At 29.0% G+C, this 22984-nt stretch overlaps 1 protein-coding gene across 7 annotated transcripts in view; it reads left to right on the plus strand.

Annotated features, from left to right (window-relative positions):
* The window catches only part of LOC142323466 (latrophilin Cirl-like), a 292270-nt gene that overhangs the window by 264821 nt on the left and 4465 nt on the right, over nt 1-22984 (plus strand). For 4 of the 7 annotated variants that reach the window (XM_075363116.1, XM_075363115.1, XM_075363113.1 and 1 more), the window contains exon 16: nt 20327-20584. The exons of 2 other annotated variants lie outside the window; for them this stretch is intronic. In XM_075363116.1, the coding sequence (XP_075219231.1) occupies nt 20327-20584 (258 nt within the window). Of the gene's footprint in view, nt 1-20326; nt 20585-22984 lie in introns of those variants that run through there. One more of the 7 variants, XM_075363118.1, reaches the window with a different exon arrangement.

Below are 22984 nucleotides of genomic sequence, written 5' to 3' on the forward strand. Positions count from 1 at the left end.
TTTAAATTTCAAAATGAGTTTTGATCAGTTTCACTGAGTTGGTTTCTTACTTATTATTTAAGCACTAAGTATGAGTTTACAGTCAGAGGGCAGGTGATTTACTTGGAAGAGACAAAGAATTGGTTCCCATTTTTTTTTCTTTTTGCTGTTATGATTAACCATCTGGAATATTAATCTTCACTTTGTTAAAGTTTGATGACTAGTGATCAGCATTTGATCAGTTTTTGTACTACACAATTTACTGAAGATATTGACTCTTAAATTACCTTTTTCCTCAGAAGTTATTATTTTTTCCAGTTTTGTTGATCAACATTTAAGGATGTGGGTTTTATTTGGGACAGTATGTTATATGTGTATATTTTTAATGATTATTACATTTATGAGCCACCATCTAATTTGTACGATTTGAATATAGAAAAAATATATTTCTCACAGAGACAGTAAAATTGAGTGAAAGAATTGCTTTTCAATGAGATCAAGCACTTTTGCTGTATACTTGAAGCTTGATTAGTCTAAAAACATACTAGATTTAATACATCAGTTTGCATGCCATTAAATAAATAAACTGTTTCTAGTCAACTGAAAAATTTTTCTATTATCTAATTTGTAAGCATACAAAGACTATTATTTCTAAAATTTGTCTGTTGGTCAGTTACTTTGCTCTTATCTTTAACATTGTATGTGTGTTTTTCAGTGTGTTACTGGCAATGACTGAAATCAAACAGTGACAACAATAACTAGGCAATGATGACATTGCCTAAAGTTATTAGGTAGTATCATCATTGTCTAGGCATTGTGGATAATGCCCAAAGTGCTCTAGGCAATATCTTCATGAAAATTAATTTATTCCTCTATGATTCATAGGAGACTGCTATAAATGATAATATAATAATTTGGTTTCAATGGAATAAAGTTATACATGAGATTAAATTCACTTAATTCTAAATTAGGTTACACTTAAGGCATGGGTTTTGGTAAATTTGCAATATGCATTACATAAAAAGTAAATAACATGGTTTAAATGAAATTTGAATTTAGGTCAATAATAAGGTTAGTTTAGATAACTAATGATTCCATGTACAGTATCAACAAAACATAATCTATTGCTTGCTTCGCTCACTAACCTCATCTAATTAATCTTAAATATTAAATTGGTTGATTGTTAGGCTGAATCCATTATTGTGTATGATCAATTATTTAATCTGAAAATAATGTGTATTACACTTGTACAGTGCTGAATTACAACATTTTTTGTGACTGTTTTGTGTAACTTACAAGGGACATAACTCAGGTAAAAGGCATTTCCAAAAAAATTTCAGTTGTAATGAATAACTTAGGTATAAATAAGGTGTATTTCAAATTTCATAAAAATCGGCAGTGAGTCCATAATTATATATGGACGTTGGTAAAATTATGTATTATGTGGTATAGTGTGGGCATTGCCTAAATCTGCTCAGCATTGTCAACATTGACGAGTCAGTGATGACATTACCTAAAAGCATCAGGCAATTTCAATATTGCCTACATTTTGGTTGTTAATAGTAAAATATATATATATATATATATATATATATATATCTTTCAAGGTCGTCTTTTTCTTTTAAAGAAGCTTGTTACAACTGGTGAAGTTCATATATTTAATTCACTTTACCACAATGATGCTAAAGTTTGTGTAAATGTAGTTTATTTGGGATTTATCTAAAGTAATGTGATGGGTTATCAAGCAAAATTAAATTTTAGTTATATTATGTACTTTAAAAACAAATACAGTAGAAATAACATAGTAGAAATAAAATAAAGAACCAAAGCACATAGGATAAATGCCCAAAATGACTACCAGCTGCGGGGACAGCCAGATGTGCTGTGTAACATAGACTATTACAGTATTGCTGGTAAACTGTAATTTGATTATTACTATAAATTACTACTACTATAAATTAATGACATATCAGTTATGTTGATCAATAATGATTTATATATAAAAAATGATTCATTGAACATGTACACATGTTTGAGTATTATAGTTTGATTTACATCAGTTTTCTTGTGTGCTTGGCTCTTTAGTTGTATATTAATTTTCCTAATTTTCTCTGAATTTTTGTAATTTAGCCCCAACATTTTATTTATAGTGCTTAAATTCATATTCATCTAAAATTATTAATGTAAATTCTTGATATGACATGATCATTTTTTTTCTAAAGCAAATTTGTCTATTATGGAATCTTCATTGATGCTACTGAAACTTAAGTGTGCTAGTTTTAGATTTTTTTTCTGAAACAATTAGTTTAATGTTAATAATTGCAAAACGTGAAATATTACAAGAAATACCTTCCATTTACATTAAGAGTAAACTAAATTATGTTAAAATACCAATCATGATTATGGTCATAATCAGTCAACAGATTTAATAATAAGATCTTGTTCTACATTAGAAAAGGATATAAATGATGCAGATATTATGACATAAAAGGAGTTGTAAAATAAATACCTGGGACTGAGCAACACAATGTTTAAGTTGCTTCAAAGAATGAACAAATTTACTTAAAATACATTTATGCTATTTATACACCCATTTATATGACTTAAAGATTCCATCATTTTATAACGATTTTTAACTTCTTTGATAAAATTAAAATTTAAATAAATATTCTGAAATTTTTCTTTTGTTGTTTTGGAAGTTATTATCTAATAATGAATGAGTACAACAACCTAAATAAAAGTTATTCAGAAGTATAGAAAGAGTTAAAGCTGTGCGATGGTAGGACACTGACTTTGCCATTGATTAGTGAATTCACACTCCAAAAATTTGCTACTTCTTTACACATATCTATTGATTTATACTAACATCAATATATATGAGGTTTTTCTCTTGATATTTGAATGACATTTGTTTATATTGATGTCTAATAAAAATAATAATAATTTTCTAGTCAAATTATTTCTTTTTAGTTGTGGAATGTAGCAAGGTTCATTCCAAGAACAAGAGGCCTCACTTGATACGGTCTCACTTTTATATGAAGTATATCACTTACTTCTTTTCCTTGTGGTAATTAGTAAAATAGCATGAGAAGCTATATGCTACACTACCTATGCACCAACATATCATGTTACCATGTACCAACGTACCTTGTGCTAGCACGTAAGAGACGAGTAGGAAGGTCGTACATTTCTTACTCCCACTATCCGTATGACAGGTTGATGATATCTTTAAAAAAATAAAAAATTACAATGTTTCAGCCTAGTATATTTATATATAAACTTTAATAATTAAAGTTGATAATAATAATATTAATATATTACAACATTTCTTCCTCTTCACCTTCTGGGTGAACTGAAAAAAGTTTTATTAGATTGGTTAAAAATTAGACTACAGCATAAAAAACACTTTTGATGATTGTTAATGTTTAAAGGAACAAATTCTAAAAAAATTGCTTAATGGGTCAATATTGACAAATTTGTGTGGTATTAGATGGCTGCCTGGATAATGAAAAAACACTATAATAAGTTTTAAAAAAATGTTATATAGATTATAAAAATACTTAAATTTGTTAACAAATAGTACTTGTAACAAACCAATGATTTATGAAAAAATTTTAGTGATTTAAACTTATTTTGCTTTCAACAATTAATACATATGTGTGTATATATATTGTAAAATAATTAAATATAATTACTCTTAGCTATTAGTTAAGTTTTCGTACCATTTTTTATTGTACTTGGTGGCTTTGATACTGTATTCAATTATTTAATATTATTCATTACAGTAGATAGAGTATGTTTGGAAAATAAAACAGTCAAACTTCTCTATAACAAAGTGTCAAGGGAGAGTGGGAAAATTTCATTATAAAGAAACATGCAATATACACAATACTTCTAATATTACATACCTAAGTATCTGGTATCCACAAACCTCATAGTTTACTGAACTTGTAAAATTTTATTTCTTCATTGAACTGCACAGTATCATGATAATAAATGTCTAAAATTTGCATATTTAAAAAAATTATGTAACTTTTTTGTTTTAATTATTCATATTAGTTAGTTTTACTTATTGTTATTGTTCATTTAAAAAAAACAAATCGTATATTTTAGTTTGGATATACTAAAAATTGTTTTGTTTTCAATGAAAGATTCTAATTTTTTTTAATAAATTAACATTTCTTCCTGTACACTTTCTTGCTGTTGTATTCCAGCGTGTATTAATGAAAAGCCATTTTGTAAATCACTAGTGCTTATCCGGGCATTCATCACATCTTCTCCAATTTCATTGTTGCTAGCACAGAACTGAAAGAAATCACTTACAATTTCGTTGTCAGTGGGATATTTAGTAGCTACAACTCCATCATCAATATCAATGTATTTCTGTAATGTTACATCATCAGTCAAAAAAATCTTGTCTTTTATTTTATTCTAACTTTCGCATAATAAGTGTAGAATTTTCTCTATTTGAACATCATTGTTCATATTGGTAAAACCAGCCTTACTAAAACATTGCACAATTACTTCAGAAGTAGCATCATTAACCCATGCTTTTGATACTTCTGCAATACAGTCTTTCATTGTAATTGTAGTGTTTCCTTTGTAAGAGTTATTATCAGTTGCGCTGATCACTTTTATCAACACTCATTTCCAATAGTGAACCTTCAAATTCTTTATAATACCTTCATCCATAGGTTGGAGTTTTGAGGTTAAATATAACCTCAAAAAAATGAATTCATTTTCATTCTGAATTCATTCAAAAAAATGAATTCAGTTAAATGAACTTTAACTGAATTAATTTTTTTCTGAAATTGATCATGGATGTGCAGGGCAGTTATTGATGAAAAGTAACATCTTTCTCTTTTGTTTCTTCGTTTCATGATCAAACATATGGAGCCTTTCACATTAAATATTGCTCGTCATCCATGCTTTCGCATTAAAATCGTAATCAGTTTGTAGTGTAAACAATGTGATTTTTTACTTTTTCCAGTTAACAGAATCTTATGTTTTTGGGTCAGTCATATTAGCACATAACATGAGAGTCTCCTTTCTTTAAAACATTTTTCCTTGAAAACATTTATTGTTTTTTTAAGGCAAGAGTCTTACTTGGCAGACACTTAAAAAATAATGCTGTTTCTTCTGCATTATTAAAAACATCATTTTTATCATACTGATGTAAGAGGTTTACTAAAACATTTTTTTCTCTCGCAAGATGAACAGTTGATTTCATGTACATTGGCACTTTCACTGCTGACGACTTTCTGAGAAGTTCCATGCCTGTTTTTAAATTTGTCCAACCAACTCGTGCTTGCAACAAAAACTTCATAACCCATAGTTTTTGCAAACTCTAGCGCTTTTTCTTTTATTATAGCACCTAATATGGAAATATTTTTCTTACAAACCACTACCAGGAATACGTCCTGGAACACCCATATCTGTCATAGGTATAACATTTATACTTTAGTATAAATAATATGATAGTAACATTTTAATGTTTATGAAGGCAGTTAATTAATTTTAATCAAAATTAGATGATCATGAATACTGTAATGTATAAAATAATTGTACTTATTTATTTAAATAATAACTTAAGCCCAGCTGTGCTTATTATAATATAACACAGTAATAATTTATATTTTTATTTCAGGCAAAAATTTTTTTAGCGGAGTTATAAATAATCTATGTAAAATATTTTATAACACTTCAAAAAAATTATGTAACGTGTATCATTTTAAATAAAAAACAATGAAAGTAATCTTATTCACCTATGCACAGTATCATTTCTGGTTCTCTTGGGTTCAATATCAATGAAAGTTTAATTCTTGAACAAAATCTTTTAGAATTTCTGGTTATAACTTAGTTTTTTTGTAATACATTAATGAGACAGGAATCAAATGAAAGTCGACTTAAAACTCTGCCAGCTTTGTTATAAGTATGGAGACTTCTTGATTGAATTGTAAAAGTAGAGCATTAAACTATGCTTTTTAAAACAACCAAAGGAGGTGTTCATTTTAAAATATTATATCCCAGTTAATTTCTGTTATTTAAAGATCAAACAAAAACTAAATTAAAGGAAATTTTTATAAGCTTTAAAAATATAATCTTTACATTTTTATATAAAAATCTTATTGTTAGAGATATTATTTTAAAATGGACAATTTTCTCTTCCCCTCCCTTAAAACTATCAGTCCCACTGATCATATTGTGGTCTTAAAAAGTAAAAATGAACAGCTATGCTCTACTAATTTTCATTGCTTTATTACTTTTTTCTTTTTATTCTCTATTCTTAATGTGGACTATTATTCAAAATTTTTTGTATTGTAAGGTATTATTTATTTTAATTTTATTGGATCCTATTACCTGAGATTGTTAACTGTATTTATTTTATAATTATTTTTTGTTTTACATTTAATTATACTATTACATCTTGATTTTTAAAATGATAATTTAGAATTATTATTTATTTATTTATTATTAGAATTATTATTAGGTTCGGTGGGAAGAGGAAGGCGACTTTTGGTCAGGTGATTTTAGAATAATTAACTCAGCTTCAAATAATGGGCAGGCAGGAGTAGGTTTCATAATGGAACAAGAAGATACGGAAGAGAGTAGAGTATTTCAAAACGCATAGCGATCGAATCATTGTAATAAGGATAAAATCAGAACCTAAACCAACAACGATTGTTAACGTCTATATGCCTACAAGCGCCCATGATGATGATGAGGTAGAATGTGTATACGAAGAGATTGATGAAGCAATTAAACACGTAAAAGGAGATGAAAATTTAATAATAGTTGGAGATTGGAATGCAAGCATTGGAAAAGGCAAGGAAGGAAATATAGTGGGTGAATACAGATGGGCTAAGCAAAACCCACCGGGTTGGTCTAGTGGTGAACGCGTCTTCCCAAATCAGCTGATTTGGAAGCCGAGAGTTCCAGCGTTCAAGTCCTAGTAAAGCCAGTTATTTTTACATGGATTTGAATGCTAGATCGTGGATACCAGTGTTCTTTGGTGGTTGGATTTCAATTAACCACACATCTCAGGATTGGTCAAAATGAGAATGCACAAGACTACACTTCATTTACACTCATACATATCATCCTCTGAAGTATTATCTAAACGGTAGTTACCGGAGGCTAAACAGGAAAAAGAAAAAAAGATGGGCTAAGCAAAAGGAATGAAAGAGGGGACCGACTTATAGAGTTTTGCATGAAGTATAATTTAGTAATTGTCAACACCCAATTTAAAAATCATAATAGAAGAATATACACTTGGAAAAAGCCAGGCGATACTGCAAGGTATCAGATAGATTATATCATGGTTAAGCAAAGATTTAGAAATCAACTCGTTGACCGCAAAACTTACCCTGGAGCAGACATTGATAGCGACCATAATTTGGTGATAATGAAATGTAGATTGGGGTTTAAAAACCTGAAGAAAAGGTGTCAGATGAATCGGTGGAATTTAGAGAAGCTTGAGGAAGAGGAGGTAAAGAAGTTTTTTGAGGAGGACATGGCAAGAGGTCTGAGTAAAAAAGATAAGGTAGAAAATGCAGAAGAAGAATGGGAGAATGTTAAAAAGGAAATTCTTAAATCAGCAGAAGCAAACTTAGGCGGAATAAAGAGAACTGGTAGAAAACCTTGGTTTTCAGACGATATATTGCAGCTGATGGATGAATGTAGAAAATATAAGAATGTTAGTGATGAAGAAAGTAAAAGGAACTATCGGCAGTTAAGAAATGCTATATACAGGAAGTGCAAACTGGTGAAAGAAGAGTGGATTAAAGAAAAGTGTTCAGAAGTGGAAAGAGAAATGAACATTGGTAAAATAGACGGAGCATACAGGAAAGTTAAGGAAAATTTTAACAAAACTTTTTTCACAGTTTAGATTGATTTTTTTAAGAAAAATTGTGAGCCAGATCTTATATTTAATTCCCTTTCTCTATCAATTTTGAAACATTTATATGTAGCAGTAGTGTCTTGGTAATAAATGGATGGGAAATTGGGATAAACCCCTAATAGTTTAAAACATGTTTAATTACCCAGTCACTCTCAATCATCTCTAGTTTCGAGTGCATTTATAATAATTATGTGTTGTTTAATCTTATTAATGATATCATTATTGCATTTTTTTTTTAACTGACTTCATTAAGATAAAACAGGAAATGTTATTCATTCAATTGCAGATATCTATTTGTGATTTACTATGAAAATCTTGCTGCAAAAAACAAAAATTACTGATGCTTTTTAATCGTTTCTAGTTCCACTTATATTAAGAAGTCCTTTTTCTCTAATTTTTTGAGTGCATAAAACCATAACCATATAAAAATATACACAAATAAGAGACAATTACATTACAATTCAAGAAAGAAATACATTGTTTTTAATTTTTTTTTCATCATTATATGAATTCGTATAACTTTTTGAACTTGTTCAATGTGTTATAGTTGTATTAAATTTAGAATTGTACAGACAAAAAAAACTTTTTTCTATTATTAAACACACATTTGTTACTAATAATAAATTAATACTCTTTTATCATGATCGTAGCTTACAAAATAATAAATAAATATGGAGTATACCCTCGCTTAGGAATATGGTCACCATATTATGTTTGATATGTTGTGTTTTGATTGCTAAACGGGCTTCTTACTGTAGAAGATCACAGATATGATCTGCAGTGGTGATCACACTTCACCAATGGTACAGAGGGTTAGGAGGCCCCTCCTAATCTCTTCATGATAAAGTGCCACCATCTTCTGCTGAAAAACCTACCAGGGTCAGACCCACATTCATGGAATCATCCTTAGACCTTCAACAGAGAAGATGGAATCAAAGATAAGGAAAAAGAATCGCTGTTAGAAGTAAGATCTACTCTAATGGTTATATCAAGATAGTATGAATAATTTTACCACTGGCAGAAAAATTAGATGGTGAGGAAATAAGGCCGATTAAAGAGTTGAATAAACTTAAAAATTAGGTGAGAATAGGAAGAAAAGTTAGGCATAAAACTGAAATTCAGTCGGATTTGATCAAAAATTTGTTGGAAGACTCACAAAAAAATGAATTCAAAATTAAAATTCCAATGGCTTTGCTTAAAGAAATTTAAAAACAGTCAGAAAATGTCAATAAAATTAAACAGTTTTAAACTGTTGGCATAACAGATAATTATATAAATGTAATATTCTGTCCAAATTGGTTTTTGAATATTTTAGAAAATGGAATCGAACTGAATTTGAGAAGTAATTATTATAATAGTAAAAAGAGTAAAATACTGCTTCTTGTGGACAGTTATGGTTCAGTAATTTTCTAAATAAGCATTAAAATAAATCTTGTGAGATAATCATTTTTAAACCTTAAAACGTTTTTTTCTTTATTATGGGTCAGTTAATGGTTTATGTATCCATAAACCATTAATTCTTCTTTATAGGAATCTTTAAACACATCTTTAATCTATAAAACTATGTTATAGAATCAAATAATATGTTCTAGAACCGTAATGCTGAACTATCAGGGATCACATCACATTAACCTTTTTGTATGATTTTCTAATGGAACAAGGAGGAACAGGCAAGATAAATGACTTCTTGGATGAAAATAAGAGTCTTATGTTGAAAGACTCTTCCAATTGACCCAAAAAAAGCTAAATTAATTATAAATATAGCTAAGTATGATAAGCCAGAACGGAAAAACAAATTTGTACACCATTGTGTTAATTTAAAAAATAAGAATGATAAACTTATTTATACCATAAAACCCCTCCTAACTGAAACCCGAACAGGGTTAACTGTTTAAATTCTGTTTTAGTGTTGAATAGATTTGAGAAAATAGTTTAATTTTAAACTGGGTTCAAAATGTAAAAGCTTATATACTCATGCAACGCCAGTAAATCTAATTTGTAAGCATGCTTTTTTGCACAGTTGGAAGGGTTATTTAGACACTGGTGAGGGAACTGTGATGTTTTAGTGCCAGAGAGGGCAAAACGCACACACGCATCACTTGAGTACGTGTGTCTTTCTGCAGGCAGCAGAAGCCTGTCTCATTTCCTTTTCCATCTTTTATTTTACAACTACATATGCTCATCGAACCGACATTTATTCAAAGGCAAACAAAATGAACTATTGTTTATCGACCGATTATGCTTATAAAACTTAGACTTACTGTTCTGTTATAATTTGTTTCTTTACATTCTTAACTTCAAGATGTTTTCTTAGAGGTAATAAATGTATGAAACATTCCATTATATTTTGTGAAGTTCAGATAGGTATGGATGTTTAAAACCAAAACAGTTTTTTCACAGTACTGTTTCACACTCGTTTGTTCAGCTTAATTCTTCATTTTTACAAAGTACTATTCTACAGAGTATAAATTGCCTCATCATTTAAAGGATCAGTTTCTTAACTGATATTAAGTAAGTTAGGGTCAGAGTGTGTGTAATTTCCTTTCTCACTTTTATCTTAATTTACCATACTAGGCTATTAAAGCTACTATTTCTTAGTCCAAGTTAACTTGCCGTTAGCTCAATTTATTATTTTAAATTAAAGTGATCATGGCTGAAAACAAAAGGGTTTTTTAAACTTATTTAAACTAAAAAAAGGTGAAAGATAATTAGACAAAGACAAATAGATGATAAAGAACTGTTTAAAAAAATACTGTGGCAGATTTAATGTCATAACTTTTACAGTGTCAGATTTGATAAAATTAAAAGATAAATTATATTAATGATTTATTTGAAAAATACCTTGTAACTAATCAGAGTTTAAACAGAAATCATTGGAAGTGACTACATACAGATAATTAAATGAAGCATTTTTCCATTGGTTTGTTAAACAAAGAAAAAGGAGGAATAAAAATTATATTCAAATCATGAAATCTGTTACACATTATTTAATAGCTTGTATTGGGAATCATATGTTTACAAATGTACAAAATTATAAATAAAAAAATGAGAACTGGTTTTAGCAGTATGATAAAAATAAATAAGTACTTTACAAAATTATTTTGATGTAACATTGTAAAGATATTAAATAAATAAAATCTATATACGATAAAATAATTTTAAAATCAGTAATTAGTAAGTGTTTGAGTATGTACTTAAGTTCACATTAAGTATACTTGAAATTAAGGTTTATTTAATTAATAGCAATTTAATAAACTCATCATCAGAGTAATATTTATTTATAAAAGGAAATCTTGTAATTTTAGGATGATCTTGATTTTAAGATAAATTCATGGATCTACGAGATTATTAAAAATAGATATGGAAGAATAATGAGATCTATTATCTTAAGCCCAGTGTTTTAAGTATTATGCTCTATGATGCAAAAGTGGTTGTGTTATCTGGTTTGAGTCGAGTGAATATTTTTATGTTATAACAACAAACCACTTTTTTCATTCTTTGTATACCAAAGCCGAGTTATTCATCAGATGTTTTATATACAGAAGTATATTTTTAATTTAATATATACATTTTTATATAGTTATGAATTTCTTTCTACTTAATTATTTTTATACTTATAGAATTTAAGATCTTTTAATATGGTGTATTAATATATATTAATGTCTACCTAATTTTGAATTTATTTTCCAAAATTTCTCCTAATTTGGAATCTGATTAGCCATTATATTCCGATTAAATGAAGGGAGTTCCTCTGTATTTACCTCATAAATGAAAGGTTAAAAAGATAAAATTTTACTAAATAAGATTTAAATTTAAGCACTTCCAGTAAAAGTGTATTATTTATTAAATTAACTGAGTTGACTTTATGCCATTTACTAATGAAATAAATTTGAGTAAATTCAACGCCTAAAAATGTTTTAATGAAGTAGCAGAAATGTAGAAAATGAGCTTAAAGAAATAGACAAAAAATTAAAAAAAATAATATATTCACTCAAAAAAATGGTGTAAAACAGTAGCGGTTGCATAAAATCTAAGCACTTCAAGGTATTATATATATATATATATATACACACACACACACACACACACACACACACACACACACAAACATACTGAAGCAAGACTATGGAATAAAAATATTTTTGAGTTATAATAGATGTTTTTAATAAATGTAATTTTAACTTAAAATTTTCAAAGTTCACTGAGCCCAGAATGAAAATAAGATTTTTACTAAAATCCTATGCAAAATACACAGCATCACATCAAATTATTTAATATATTTCAAATAATTGTGATTTTATAGTTTTTTTAAATCATATGATTAGATTTTTTTTTAAATCACCTTATCAAACATTGTGGTTTTCAAGAAAGTAACAAAATGTGTAAGGAATTAAAAATATTGTAAGTGCACACAACCTTCAAATTATCACTCACGTTTATACTAGAGTTACAGATATATTTGCAGTATTACAGATATACCAATCTTAAATATAATAGACAATATTTTAACAGTTTTAACTGACAGTCAGATTTCTATAGAAAGTAATAAGTTATCAGACTGTGAATGCAAGCTATTGGTTCTCAAAAAATAAATGATAAAAAGTAGAGACTAAATAAAATAACAACATTTTTTAAGAGCTTTATTCCAGCTAATTAGAACTGAGTTTGAAGAAGGAAGACCAATCAAACAAAACAAACCTACTTTGAAATATAATAAATTTATTAACTTGTTTATGTATTATTTCATTGAAGCTTGTCCTGTTGAGGAAAATTAAGTTAAAATTAAAAACAAAAATGGATGGATATTCAAATAGTTATTTTGTTTAAGAGAAAAAGTTACAGAAAGATATAATTGTTGGAAAGCAACAAAAACCATTTGGGAAGAAGATATGGAAGTGAAGTTCAAAGAAGTAAAAAATTAAAAATTGCAAAAAAATTATTGCAGTTGTGTGGAGAGTAGGAAATGAGGAATAAGTTGATTCAGGCAGTAGTGACTGTCAGAAATACAGCTTTGTAATGAAAATGTGTTATCAGAATGGCAGTGGACTCAGTGGTTTGTTTAATAAATTCTTTCAGATGGCAGTAGTTAATTATATAAAATAAGAATTTGTCATGTCATGCAATGAAGATTCAATTTCTGTTTGAGGTAGTTTCCAGAATTATCTTCGGTGGTCTTAGAACAAGTCATAAAGGAAGAAATTGATAAGTAATAGTCTCAAAGAAAATAATAAATGTTTAGGTAGAAATGAAATATTGTGGTCCTAATAAATTTTAGAGAATGAATTAGGATATTTGTACGATCCATCACTTGAAGCTGCAGGAATGGTCCCTGAACAATTTGAGATAGCCAGAATTAGACTTTGTATAAACTCCATGATAAAAACAAGTTAAAAAATGTGGTCTTGCAGAGTCTGCTTTCATAATTATAAAGCATCCTTTATAATATTCTTAACAATGATGAAAGCAGACTCGATCACAATCTCATCTTAGTGTAATATATTGATAGCAGAACAACTTGGGTTTGTACAAGGAAATCTGCAAAAAGCGGTTTAGTAATTTTTTAGAAAATTTAATTACATACAATCGATTCAAGAGAAAAAGCTATATCAGCCTTCTAGAACTAAGTAAAGCTTTTGACATTGTGAACTTAATCTCTTAAAAATAATTTTAAAAATGGAAAAAATAGCTGGATCCAATTATTTTTAGTATATATCAGTGAGCAAGCATTTATGAGTTAAAAAGAGTCAAATAACCCTTTATGCAGATGATACAACATTGATTTGATACAGCCGTAATAAAAATACATCAGAAATACCTTCACATATGTACATTCAAAGTTTTAAGTTAAGTTTATTAAGCTTATAAACTTTTATAAATCTATATCAGCTAAATTTTTATTAAACTTTAGAAATAAACATAAAGAAGAAAATTATAATGAAGATGACCTGTGATAATATATTTTTTTTGTAAAATGAAGAAAGCAGCTTTTAATTAAACAATACTTCCTTGAAGAATTCCTTTCCTTAAGAGGATTATGCTGTTATTGAAAACATTAAATAGGATGTATTACTACAAATGCAATTGAAAATATACCACGTAATAATTTGTTTGTTAATATTGTGTTTTAGATTGATTTTGTAATTACTCTTGAATTTTTGTTCATTAGTTACATTTAATTCTTATGCAATTGTTAGTTTTGGATGCAATTACCAATTTTTTATTTGATTTAGCTGATTGTTTATTTTTTGCTATACAACCATTTTACGGAGATAGAACAGTGCTGTAGCTGCTTCCATTTTAAATTTCTTAGAAGATTTTTTTTAAGTTAGTGAGAGTTTATTAATTGAATATCATAATTATTAATAAGGATTTGAAATTAGAGTGGTATATGGCTTTAAAAAATGTACATAGACAATATTTTATCTATGTAAAATGATTGTAGGAGTTATAGTCTGAGTGTGTTACATTGTGGCAATATGGTTCCTGTTTAATTGCAACTGATGATAACATTTCAATTTTAATAATACTTTTAATCGCAGTCACATATTACCACAAGTTAGAAGTTCAAATCAGATAATAATCCTATTAATAAATATTATTTTGTCATTCACTTTTAGCTATAAATAGTATTTTTATTGTTAATAGTTATTTAAGCAAAACTATAAAAAAGTAGATTGTTAAATGTTGCTTATCTTAGCACTGTGTGATGTTTACTGTTTTACAAATGGCATGTAAAAATAATGAAATTTCAACAGTTTAATTTTTACAGAATAGTATAGTAATTTAATTAGGACAAAACTTTAAATTCAGTAATTAGAAAAATTAATTTAAGTATTCTTAAAATTTATTTATTTATTTATTAATAACACTACATTAAAAGATGTAGTTTAAATGAACCTAACACTTGTTTTCAATTAAGGCATTCTAGTTATGCCTAACTTTCATATCAAGTTGTAGATCATTTTACTGTATTATGAATAACAGAATTTAAAATTCATTTTTTGTGTCTTATATCATCTTCTATGACTACAGATTTGTAAGTAACATTCTAATCCCTTGGTTATGTTATCACTGTTGTACTGAACAGAAAACAAACGAGTAATATTTGATTGTTTTATTTGCGGTTAACAGGTAGCAAATAATTTTCTAAAGAAAATTAAAACACATTTTTAGTTTTATTTTTGTCATTTTTAAATAAGTTCTTTTTACCACTATTACTTTCTTGATTTCTGAATTGCAGTAGAATTACAATTTCAGTTTTTAGTAATTGGTTTTGCTGTGTTACTTATTACAATAGGTTTCTCATTGTCATTCACTTTTGCTGGTCGACTGAAATAAGAACATTTGAATTTTTTAAATAGACAGGTTTTATCTCCATTATAGATGTTGTTAGGACTTTAATAATTTAGAAATATTTTGCTTTCATTTACGGACTTTCAAATTTACAACAGAAAATTCATTCCTGTCATTATTCCACACAGTATTGTGTCTATTTTCAAAGTTATTCAACCACCCGTTAGAAGTTTTAAAATCGGGTTTACCTATGATTTAGCAACTTTAAGAGCCTCAGATTGAATGAGCACAGACTGGCATTCCTTTTACTCTATGCTTACAAACCATTCCCAGACTATTATTTATTTATTTCTTCTTTCAGATGATTTCAATTTCTTTAGTTTTTCATGAACTTCAGTAAGCATTTGACCATAACCCCTTGTTTTATTGTGTCATAAATTTGAGGTTTACTGTTTTTAAATTTCTCAACTAAAATTTTAATGGACACTGGTTTTGTGTTCTGTTACCTTTGCTTTCTCACTGTTAGATAAATACTTTTAATCTACCGTTACAGATCTTTTTAAGAAGAAAATGAATTGAATCTGATAAGAAAAACACTATAAAATGATAAATGCTAATGAAAATTTTGAACGATAGCCATCACTAAATGTAAATAAAATACAGCTCGGTATTTGAAATGACTGTACAGTACCGGCTAGTGTGTTTCAGTACAAACACACTTCTGTTTGTTTAGTAGAGTATGTGCTACTAACAAATAATCGTCTTTTAGTAAGACATAGGGGGGGATAACAATTTCGTAGTAAGAATTTATATGAAAAATAAAATTATGACTTCTCTCTGATGTTATTAAATGTAATTATTTTCAACGAATCAGAAAATCGAATAAGCTCTAAACAGGCTCTCAGTAAACTACCCTTCTCTTCCATGAACAAATTCAGTCCCTCTGTGGGTTGAGTTTGAAGCCCTATTTCTTTATTCCCTTTTTCATGAATGAATACCATGCGAGTTAAGTTTTCTGTTTCTCTAGTTTCATCTGTTGGGGCTAGCTACCACCTTCTAGTAGTCACCAGAAAAGCACCTCCTTTATTGGGCTTGGTTGGGTTGCAATCCTTTTTTTTCCAATAAAACTACATAAGGACTTTATTTCCTATATGTAGTTTTCTCACAAAACCATACTTATGGTCAAAGTACTTACTGAATAGAATTAGGCCTGCTAATCATTATAAAATATAATTTAGTCTACACTGTATGTAGTGCATCATCACCTATTAATACCCAATACCAAATTTTATGTGTCGTGAGACCATATAAAATTAAATAATTTGTAGTAATTATTGTTAAAAGTTTATTGATTTGCTAGTTTATAATTTGCACTGTAACTATGTAGTTTAATTAATTATATATACATAAAGTACTATACTGAAGTTATATTTATTTTCCGTTAATTACATTTTAGAGAGTGAAAAATAAATTCAACTTCAAACAAAACTCTTGTTCTATTTTGTGTGCTACAATTTCCATAAAGAAAGGCTATTTCTTTAGTTAAAATTTATGGAACTAATTTTTTTCTGATTTGTAAAGGGACCATCTTATCCTTTATTGTACTTAAGAGTGACAGTCAAATATAAACCTGACTTTTGTCTTGTTGGCTCACACACGAATATGAGTAGGTTGGTACAGAGGTATAGTGACAGTGGAGATGTGGTGGGAAGATGGAGCTCCGTTGCCTTGGCATTCATGTCTCTCTGGTCAGTAGCCTCATGTCAGACAAGAGGTTCCATCATTGGTTTTATAATATATTATTGTGCGGTTTCTCACTAATAAAGGTGCCAAACCCTCCAAAATTTTAATTAGACTGAATGAAGAAGTCTGGGGATATAATGTCACAACCCAAGTTTATTACTGGGTCAGACAATTCAAATGAGGGCATAAAGCTATAAAAATGAGTCACTGTATGCAGTCAAGAACAACTGAGACGGATGACAGTATTTGATCAATATGTGACCTCATTGAGGATAATTGGCACTTTATGATTGATGAAATTGCTTTGGAAGTGAGTAACACTCATGAAGTGCCCATTCCATTATCATAAAGCACCTTGGGTTCCACAAAGTCTGTGTGAGGTGGCTTCCAAGACTTTTGACTCAAAATCAGAAACAGACTTGACAGAAAATATACTGAATGCTTCTGAATTAATTTAAACTATAGGGAAATAATTTTCTAGATCAAATAGTACGTGTGTTGAAATGGGTCCATCACTGCATTCCTGAGTTAAAATCTGTTAGTATGGAGTGGCATAGTAGTGAATAGCCTTGCCCTATAAAGGCAAAAACATATGTCAGATGGAAAAGTCCTTGCAATCGTCTTTTGGGACTGGAAAGGCATATTTCTTGTTGATTTTCTTCACAAGCATTCTAGTATGCTACATACTGCTGACAGCTCTTGGACAAAGTGAAAATGCCTAAAGGAACAAACGGTACAAATCAGACAATCAGAGATGTGATTCACCTTCATGACGACACCAGGCCTCACACAGCCTTAGGACTTGAAATAAACTGGATGAAATTTACTGGAAAACTTTAGAACATTCTCCCAGACCAGGTTTATCGCCTTGATTTCCTTTTTGTTTAGCAGTTGAAGGAGGCACTGGAAGACATAGATTCCAGAGCAACATTCAAGTAGAGTTCATGCACAATTGGCTTGTGACACTTCCTCAAATGTTTTGTAAAGAAGGAATCCACAAGCTCCCCACATGTGAAAAACGTGAACTGCAATAAATTTGTAGAAAATATGTAAATGTGTTTTGTATTTTTATTGTGTACTAATAAATTTTAAAAACAAAAGTCTGGTTTACTTAAATTTTATTTTAATGAATTTTGTTACTTTTAAACAAACTTTCAAAAAAAAAAATGTCATTGTGTTCAGTGGATTGTAACTGTATTCCATCCATGTATAACATGAAAAATATGATTTCTGGTAATCTAATTTTCTGTGCACATAATTTATGTAATTTTAATTGATATACTCTGACCTATTAATTGCACGTTTATGTCCTTACTTTATTATACATCAGTAGTATTCTTTTACTCATTACAGATTCTGTTCATTACTACCATAGAAAATTTTACCTAAATGGTAATGTCATTGCTGAAGTTCAGAACATGGATTAATTTTTTTCTATTCAGATAAGCATCAGTTATCTTGTGTGAATGAATTTTAATTTCTTTCTCTTGTAATCAGTTGCTTCTTTTATTCAGATAAGATTATTAATATTGTTGTATCTAAGATTATAACTGTAGGTTTACATTATCTCTGTATTTAAAAATTGAACTTTAATAATCTTATTAAAATAATGGGTATTTTTTCGTAAAAGACAATAGTTAAGTTGTTTATGATAGTACTTATATTTTTTTTTACCCAGAGAAGTGTGGACAATATTAATAAAAACGTTTTTGTTAACTACATATGTTGGTAAAATGCAGATTTTTTTCTGTATTTGAAGTATAACAAATACTTATAAGATGGATCTCATTGACCGTTATTTAAATTACTAAATTATTTGCTGTTGCTCATATAATAGGCTTGTAATATTTGTTATACTATTTAAGGACTTCATAATTTTTGTTACCCTCCTTTTTTTAAAGTTATTTTTGTTTGATTGCTTAATGAATTATCTTTGATGTAAAGTATCTCTTTATATTTGTTTTTATTTTAGGAATTAAAAGAATGTACTGTTGTGCCAGTACAGTTACTATATCGGTGTTTCTGATGGGTGTTAATAAATAATTCTTTAATGTAAAATTCATGCGATAAATATTTTTTCTTGGTAGTAGTATTATATGTTTACTTTTTTATTTTATAATTGTATAAATGTTTATTTGAAATTTATGCTGATGGGGCATACAGAAAGTAAAGATACAAAGACCAGAAAAAGAATTAAAACACTTGGTAAGACTTTAAAATTAGAGCATTTATTCAATTTTCAATAAGTACATCAAGGTTTTCTTGTATTTGATTAATCTATAGACAAACTTCTTAAATGCTCTCATTAAAATCTGCTGATTGTTCAGTTAGCTACTTTATAACCTCATCTTTGGTTTCATCATTATCATCAGTCTCCATAATTTATTCATTCATCCTCTTAAAATGTAGGAAGAGCAATACTTGTATCAAGGCTGAGGAGAGTAATCCAAGATTTTCATCTGGAGGATTATGCTGGATGTCTAGTTCTATATGTTGTCCAGCTGACAACTTTTCACCACAATCTTTAACTTTTTTTTCTGGATCATTCATCAAATTCTTTTTATGTGTCACAGTATGGAATATCACATGTGATGTCTCATGTAGGTCATATATTGTCAAAAGAGAGCCCGATTTTCTTTAGAAAGTGGTTGCCATTATTAATATTTAGGCAGTAATGTTGACGGTGAGATTTTTTTTCTGTGATAGAAAACACTTATGCTGACAACAGCTAATTTTTGGATGTTTGGTAAAATAACAGTGCTACATTCCTTTGTTACTCTGAACTCCAGAAATAGATTTGAGTTTCATGGTAATAAATGATTGTATTATAGCTGCTTGACTTATCTCGTCAGGTAATATTTTTGGTCCTGATTGTGCAGAAGGATTCCAGTAGTCTAATTTCTCAATCACCATAAACAGTTTTAAACTTTCTGATCGTGTTCATGAAGTAAACCCCTATCCATCATTAAACATTTGTGAGCATTAAATTTATTGAGTGAAGTCATTAACGATGACCAGTAATCTCTCTGTTTTGATGTTCATCGTGAACATTCAGTTCTCCTGTTTTATGTTTAAGTCATTTTTTTGCAATATTTCCTGTAATTGTACCGGTCATAAAATACTAACACAGTTAATGATGAATTTCAGATATATTTTCTTGCCTTGTGGCAGGAATAAGAACCATTACTGTCTTTATAAAAATCTACTGCACGGCTAGAGTACTGCTATAGAATTTCCTGGCCTCTTAAGTGAGGTGAAGTCTAGGTGATCGATCAATGTAACTGAAATTTTTTTAACTAAGTAATTTTTTCTCTCGACTACTGGCTTTGTATCTTTAGTTTCTGCTTTCCCCTTATAGGTTTTTGTATTAAATTTTATCGGAAATAGTAATATTTGTGTTTCTATTTGTAGTATTTCCTGCACCGCGGGTGGAGCTTGCAGAGCGGGGACATGGGAGGGGGGGATGGCTGTGTCACCACTTTGTCATATGACCACACGACCCCTGCCTCTCCATCCGTATCTGCGCCCACGCCTGGTACCAGCACTCGGCCGCCATCTCCTTTACAACCGATTCATCCTTCACTTCCTGTCTGTCCTTGTCCTGATAGACCGTATATTCCTAAGTCCGCAACCACATGGGGACCGCTTCATAAACCTTTCACATGGAAGGTGAGCCGCTTCAGTGTCACGGATGTGCCCTCTCTTGCATGTCATGAAAAGCATGGGTTTATTTTGGCAGAATATCACCTTCTGATGTTCCTTATAGTGAACTGTGTAGAATTTTGTTGATAAAGAAACTTATGACATCTTCACTTCTTGTGTAATGGTTACTTTTTATCTTTTACTCGATCATGCGTTTTACAGTTCTTTACTTTTTTACATGATCCAAAAGTGATAATTTTTACCATACTATGAATAGATTTTTAAATCGCTTATGATTTTTGTTTAGTTGCTTGTTAAGAGAGTGATCATTAATGATAAGGATTATTATAAACTCATCAGTGTTCTACTGATACCAGATGAATCACATTTGTGTAAAGTAACTTTTTTCTGGTACATTTCTTGTGTTTTATAAAAAGAAAATCATTTAAGAGTTCTTAGCTATTATACTGCATTAATGTTGGTCTCTACCTAATCTCATTTTTATATACACTACCTTTGCATGTGTGAACTGGTTTTATGAGTAGGTGCTTGTATCATTTAGATTGATTCAATTTCCCTTGTCTTATCATTAAGAGTATGAGGTCAGTGTAGTGTTTAGTAGAAAACTCTTGTACTAAAGCAAAATTTTTACAACAAAAATCTAACTTTTATTTTGTTTGTTTTAGTGTTTAGTATGTATCATTGTGTTGTTTATTCTTTTTTACTATTAGTTTAATATGTAACCTTAACATTATAAACATATATTCAAAATTTTCCCATAATTTGTATGCTAAAGAATGATTAAATAGATGTTTATAGATATAGTGCATATTAACTTTTTAGGACTACTATTAGTGTTCATCTGATCTGTTGGACATGGACAAGTAATTTATTTTATTTTCTAATATTATTTTAGTTTATTTATTACATAAAACAACTCAAAAAGTAATGCTGATATTCATTTTTGTGTTAATATTATGAGATTGGAATTAAAAAAAAAGTTAATTTAAGTATTGAATCCATTTCATAAATTTCTTATCAGTATTTTTTATTCTGTAAGTTATTACTGTTGGTTTTATCCTTATCATTTTTTCATTATCTTACAATTTTAAAAATTCCTCTTTTTCTTGATAGATTGCTTACCTATATTATTTTATTGTGGTTATTATTACTTGCCTTTTATCAAATATCTACTTATATGTCATATAAAATCTGTACTATGTATATAAAGTTTTATTTTAATCATCTGTGTGTGTTGTGTGTGTGTGTGTGTGTGTGTGTGTGTGTGTGTGTGTGTGTGTGTGTTAAGTGTTCTTGTTAAGCTAACATTTTTTTAAATGGATGATTACACAAATATTTTATTTATGCTAATTATAACCCTTTAAAATTAGTACCATGCAACCACTTACCCAGACATTAACTCTTTTAACTTGAGTGAGCTACATGACCCAAGATTAAAATTGCCTTTGACTATCAATTTTATGCTTATTTCACAGAGTTCACTGCAAAATCTTTATTTGACAAAATTATTAAATTAAAAACCAACAGAAATAGATATAAATGCGACTGAAGTTCTTTACCTTCATTAAAACATAGGCCACAGTTCTGTTAAATAAATGATAAAGTTTTGACATATTAAGATGAAAATTGTTATCATCAGAGTTACCATGAATATGTAAAGATACTAATTCAATAAAACAAAACGATTGAAAAGTAAATTTCTTCATTCATAAGTTATCTTTTCTGCATAATTTTTGTTGATTTTATAGACACTTGTGCCTGGACATAAGTTTTCATATTCTGGAGTCGTAGAACACCTGTGACTATAACTGCATAATGACCTTGCTTTTTGTCTCTTCATTTACATCAAGCTGTGTTATTTTGGAAACAATCCGTAACCTTTTGACGTGGAGTTGTAGGGATGAGCTAACAGGATGTTATAAAAGATCCATACTTTGCAATAGCATCTGCATTAATGTATACACATGCAGATTATTTTACAATAAGCTAACAACATGGCACTAGGCAAGATAATAAAATACTAAAACTGGAGGCAGTCCTGTGAGTCTGATTATCCCCTTCCTCTGTTCTTTCCCATTCCTTGTTTTCATCCTTTCTTCCTCAATCAGTTATCATGGGAACTGTGTCAGTCTTGCCTTCACTCCATTTGTGAAGCTATGCTGGCCCTTTGCAGCAGCCTGCAGGATGAGTTACTTCTTTATTGAAGTGGCAACTTTTCCTGTTAAACTTTCTAATTACTCTGTTTCCTAACAATTTTATAAGCCAAAGTAGTGGGTGATGTGCTTGTCAGCTAAAACTAAGCCTCCTGTCCTTTTAAAATCTTAATCTAAACCATTAATTTTGTAATAGAGCAACTTTGGCCTTTTAATTTTATAATCGTCTGTATGATGTACTATTTACAGTGCC

The sequence above is a fragment of the Lycorma delicatula genome, chromosome 4 (genome assembly GCF_047948215.1).
Source record: "Lycorma delicatula isolate Av1 chromosome 4, ASM4794821v1, whole genome shotgun sequence".
Classification (NCBI taxonomy): Eukaryota; Metazoa; Arthropoda; class Insecta; order Hemiptera; family Fulgoridae; genus Lycorma; species Lycorma delicatula.